This window comes from Nycticebus coucang, chromosome 2, assembly GCF_027406575.1.
Source record: "Nycticebus coucang isolate mNycCou1 chromosome 2, mNycCou1.pri, whole genome shotgun sequence".
NCBI classification, from domain to species: Eukaryota; Metazoa; Chordata; class Mammalia; order Primates; family Lorisidae; genus Nycticebus; species Nycticebus coucang.
In genome coordinates, this window is record NC_069781.1 from 171,516,951 (window position 1) to 171,522,357 (window position 5,407).

Sequence of the window (5,407 nt, forward strand, 5' to 3'; positions counted from 1 at the left end):
GCCCCTGCCCCAGAGCCTGTTGGGCTGTGTCTATATTTGGTAACCCTTGGAGGCTTTGCCTCATCCACAGGCATTTGGCATCCGAGATGGAAAATTTCACTTGTCAGGTCGCCATGGAAACGGGCAGAGCCACTGAGAAGATTTACACTGAATGGAGCGTGCCCAGCTTGCATCAGATGCCCTGTGTGTCTACAGTTCCCTCCCAGGCCGTTAGAGCCACTCAGTGGGCCTGGCACCTGGCTCCAGTGAAGGGCCTCAGGCTCTGCCCTTAGGGTGGACACAGGCAGCCTTGAGATGGGCCTACCCATGCTCAAGGCTCCTGTGTCCTCCCCACCCAGCAGGCCTCGCCTCCACCACCCAACCTGGCCCGGCAGAGGCACATGTTGGTTGTCTTGCCCGAGGCTGTCTAAACAGACTGAGCCCCTAGTTAGTGTGGCCCTCACCAAGGCCCAGCTCCTGCCTTGCCTGTCCCTTCCCCAGACAGCAGTGCTGCAGGTGACAGGAATAGCCCTGGTGCCAGCTGTTGTCCCAGCTGCTCAGGGTGCCACCCAGGTAATCCCCTGGAGACAGCATTGGCATTGGGTGCACTATGGCACCCAAGGAAGCAGGGAGACAGCCACTTTGATTCCCTCAAGCAGAGAGCTGCAGCCCTGAGATGCAGAGAGAAGCCCTGGAGCCACACTGCAGGTTACCAGCCTGGCCTCTGTGTTGGCCTTTGCAGCACCACGTGGGTGTTAAATCACCCTGGAAGGCACTTAGGAGGGGAAGGGACTGTTAGAAGGGGAAAGAAGCAGCAGGGGCTGCTTCACTGTGACCTCCAGTTTCCCCATGGGAACCAGCCTTCCTAGGGGAGGTCTCTTGGTCAGGCAGCAGATCCTATGGTGTTAAGGGTCAGTGTCACTGTCAGAGACCTTGTGCTGCATCTCCTCATCCTGGAGGAGTAGGCACAAGGCTCAAGAGTAGTTGGACCTCTCTCCACACTCCTCATCCCAGGGTAGAACAAGTTTGCAGAGAGAAGCTGGGAGAAAGGATTTCTTCACCATCTCCCATAGCCAGAGTCAGGCAAGTCTTGAGCAAGGGGGCTGAGGCTCTGGGGGAGGATTTTATGAGACAGTGGATAGTTTGAGGGCCTGGACTCAGATGTGGTCCAGGCTTTGCTGTGGATTTGCTTTGTGACCTCAGGTAAGTCTGATGCCTTGGTTTCATCAGTAAATGCACATTTGGACTAAATGGGTGTGTTGAGGCATTGCCCAGCCTTTCTTTACAAAGACCTGGGAAGAGAGATGATAGACATGGACAGTGGGCAAGGAAGTGCCTCAGGAACAGCTGGGGAGGGGTCAGATTGCAGGGTTGGGCATAGAGGGACAGTCCCAGCCCTGGGAGGGGCAGGCAGCTGGCAGCCAGCATCGAGTTGCCTACAGGCCTGCCAGGCAGGAACAGCTGGGCAGTTCCTGCGCTCCATGCCTGTCCCTCGTCCCTTATTGTATGTCCTGAAGGCTCCAGCAAGGCTCAACAACCATGCTTCCACCTAAGCTTCTGGGCAACTACCCAGGGACCATCTCAGTGAGGCAGGAGGGAACCTCTGAAGGAAAATCTAGTGACAGGTGTGTGGGTAGGGTGGCACCAGAAGAGACCAGCTCAGGGTGCTGGAATCCCAGCTTTGCTCTGCTGGCTGGATGTCCTCAGCCCCTGAGTGCCTGGGGCTAGTGTGAACAAAGAGTGAAAGGGTTGAGCAGCAGCCATGCTCAGAGACCAGGCAGTGCCTCCTAGCCCCATGGGGGCACATGCTTACCTGCTCCCTTCCCTCCTTCCCATGGAGAGTGCACCACCAGAAAACACCTTGCCTGGTGTCTGTGGCTGATGCTTTACCGGACCTTGTGCCCCTGCCTCCTGAGGGGTCGATCACTGCTAGCACCACAAAAAATCAAAAGCGGGTGGACCCCACCCAGGGAGTCAGGCTGCAGGAAGCACTCTAGGCTCCCAGGAAGGAGGAGAGACCTCCCTGGCACAGTCACCCTGTGGCAAAGAGAACAGCCTGGGCTTCTGAGGAGGCCAAGGGACACCTAGAGCTCAGAGCCCTAACCCCAGGGTGTGGCCACATGCTCCCTTAACCTACTTGGGCCCAGGCCACAGGGACAACACTGATGGGTGCCCATGGGTCTGCATGCTGCTCCCCACAGTGCTCCTGGGAAGCCAAAGCATTAGGCCCAGGGGAGGCTGGGGGTTTTTAGGGAGCTGCCAGCACCAGATTGCAGGCTGGGGGTGATGTGCACAGATGCTTTGATCTCTGTGGCATTAGCGGTGACTGAGCCCTATTCAAGAGGCAGAGGGATAAGGCCCAGCACACAGTCATCCAGACACCATCCAGGTGTTTTCTGGTGGTGTATCCTTTATAGAAAGAAGGGAGGGGAGCAGGTGGGAGTAGGCAGAAACTGAGCAGGGGTATAAGACACTGGGTGTCTGGGCTCTGGAAGGTGTCTCAGCTATGGGTAGAGTCTACCATCCTGGTCCTGCCGGGTGGAGCTCATGAGTGAGAGTTCTGTTGGGGGGAGCGCCACTGTTTCCCTCAAAATGGCAACCAACATGCACTGTCTTGAGCTGCTGGGCACCAGGCTGAGCTCTTAAGACACCATGTCTGGAGGAACCCTTACAGACCCCTCTTTACAGCTGAGGAAACTGAGTCACGTGCCCAACATTAGGTGGCAAGGACAGGGTCATGTGGCTGGGTCAAGGTCTGTCTAGCTCCTGTGCTCAGCTGCTGCCTGGATGCTCTGTATTGGAGTCTTTTCATGAATACGGAGGGCTCAAGGGTCCTCTACTTAGCTCAGCAGACCATGGTCTTCATGAGACACTGACCAGGTCTCAAGGGATGGAAGCAGATACTTGCCAGAGTGAAGGAGCAGTCTGAGACTCAGCTGGAGAGTAGAGAGGGATGGGACAGCAGCCCATAGGCTCTGGTAGCCAGAGCAAGCTAAGCGCTGGGCTTGAAGTTGCAGTCCCCTAACAGCTAACCCTGTGTAAAACTGCAGCCTGCGCTGCACAGCCACGGCCAGAGCTCCTGGGGACTATGGTCACAACAGGAGCATAGGAGCTATCACAGTGTCCAGTGATGAGACCAGTTCCCCTTCCCCCAGAAACAGGGAGTGACTACAGGCCTTGGGGCCCCAATACTCAAAAACAAGAGTCCTGCCAAGTTGAGGGCTCAGCAGAGACTTCAGTAATGCCTGTTGTACCCAGCCCAAGCCCAGCCCCAGAGAAAGGACCAGGCTGCCCCCTCCCCCTTGTCCCCAGACCCTGTTCCAGGCCCCAGCTGGCTTCCTGGCTGGCTGCTGGCTCTGGCTTTCACCCCAAAGGGAGCCACTGGTAAACAGGAAATGCTTCCCGATTAGATGCCTGCTCTGGGCGCCATCGCCAAGCCCACAGGCTGAGGGCAATCCAAGCAGCAGGCAACGGGGGTTGGAAGGGGTATTTATGGGGTGCCCCAGTTCGCTGGGGCAGGAGGCTGAGCCCCACCAGCCTTGGCTCTGCTCCAGACCCCTTGCTCTCCACCTGCAGCCCCCATGTGAAGTGGTGCCTGATGCTGAGCCTTCTCCCTCCTCCCAGAGCCAGTCTGAATGCCGCCCCCAAGTCTCAGAAGGCCGACTCCCCCAGCATCGACTATGCAGAGCTGCTGCAGCACTTTGAGAAGGTCCAGAACAAGCACCTGGAAGTGAGGCACCAGCGGAGTGGGCGTGGGGATCCCACGGACCGGAGGATCGTCCTCTGACAGTCCTAACATGAAGGGCCCAAAGAGTGGTCCCATGAAGCACTCAGGGTCTTCACCCCCGCAAACCCTAGGAACTTGAGAACCTGCCTCTCAGAGCCAGGGCTGGGCCTGACCACCAGCCTGGGCCTGGGCTGGGGGTGGCCAGATGCTGCTCTATCTACGCAAGCTCCTCTCTGGGCCCAGGCCCTCAGTGCTGTCAGCTGCACCCTGCCACTCAGATAGAGCTGGCTGCCCACCCCGTGGGGTGAGAGGGGCACAGCCTCAAATGCTACCCATCCCTTAGAATCAGTCTCTTTCTGATACCCTCTTGGAAAAAGATCTTGGACTCCTCCAGCCCAGCAAAGCTCTGGCCTTATGTGTGTGTTTGTGTATATATGCGTGAATGTGTGTTCTGTACACGTGTATACATACTTGTATGCACATGGGGGCCAGCACAGAAATCTCTACTGAATGATACACCTCCACACCCCAATAAAGAAATAACAGAAAACTGTCAACCCAAACCCACCTGCTCTTTTTTGTATTGGACACCTGGTCTCATGGTGCCCCAAGCAGTCCGGGGTCCAGTTCTCCATTCCATCTAAGACCCACACCTTCCTACAGAGCACAGGCACTGGCCTACCCCAGGACCCTGAACATTAATCTGATTTCCATCTTGTCTCCAGCATGAGTCATTGGGCAGTGGGACATCCCCACAATGGGAGCCTAACCTCAGAAGTTTTCTGGATGGAAAGCAGAACATTTTGCAGATCACTGGGTGATTAAAGGAAAGGCCCAGAGGCCAGTCCAGGTGCCCCAACCCTTGCTTTGGCTAAAAGAGTCCCTTCTTAACCATACTTGTAAGCCAGGATCACTTGTCCCCAGTCTTTAGGAAGCCTGAGTTTGTCTTCATAAGCTCTCAAGTGGCTCCTACAGGCTGCTGGGGTAGGAGGGAAGGAGCTTGTTAATGCTTTGCCCCAGACCCTCCAGCATGGAGCTGCCCCTCCAGAGTGGGCTTCCCTGCCTGGAGCCCCAGGAAGATAGGCTGCACTTGCCCTCACTCCCATGCACATGAATGTGTACCCACGGACTAGGGACGACGCAGGCTCCCAACCACTAGGAAGGAATTGTTCAGAGGTCAGGAGACCACCCTCCATCCCAAAAGCCAGGCTTCAGTCATCTCATCCCTTGACATCGGAAAAGGAGCTTGAGAACTTAAGCAGGAGGGTGTCTCCGGTGAAATGTCCTAAGGCAGGCAGTCCCGTGACACTGCTCTGCCCCCAGCTCCGTGCTAAGGATCTGTCAGAGGCGGCACCGACCCCATCTCACTCCCCCAATACTTCCCAGACCAAAGGCCAGGAGATGGAATGGAGGCCCTAGCCCGGACGCTGGGACCCCAGCAGCCATCCCGCTCCCGCGTGGGCAGGACAGGCCCCGCCCCAGCACCACCCAAACCCGTGAGGGCGCCCGCCCCGCTCGCCCGACCAGTCTGCCAGTGCCTGGGCTCGGATTTCAAAGCCTGGTCCGGGCCACGGCAGGGCCTGCGCCCGCCGGCCTTTCACACAGCCCACGGCGTCCCGCCCCCTCCCCGTGCGCGCCCCTCCCCGCACCCACGTGACGCGCGTCTCGGCGGCTCCGATTACAGCCGCCGCGCCAGTCCCC

The 5,407-nt window shown here is 57.6% G+C and overlaps 1 protein-coding gene across 2 annotated transcripts in view; it reads left to right on the forward strand.

The window, feature by feature from the left end:
* Positions 1-4,257, forward strand: part of VAC14 (VAC14 component of PIKFYVE complex) — a 98,462-nt gene extending 94,205 nt beyond the window's left edge. Inside the window, exon 19 of one of the 2 annotated variants that reach the window (XM_053606981.1) lies at positions 3,604-4,257. In XM_053606981.1, coding sequence (XP_053462956.1) covers positions 3,604-3,766 — 163 coding nt within the window. In that variant the 3' untranslated portion in view covers positions 3,767-4,257. Of the gene's footprint in view, positions 1-107 lie in introns of both variants that reach the window. The other variant, XM_053606992.1, reaches the window with a different exon arrangement.
* The last annotated feature ends 1,150 nt before the right edge of the window (positions 4,258-5,407 follow it).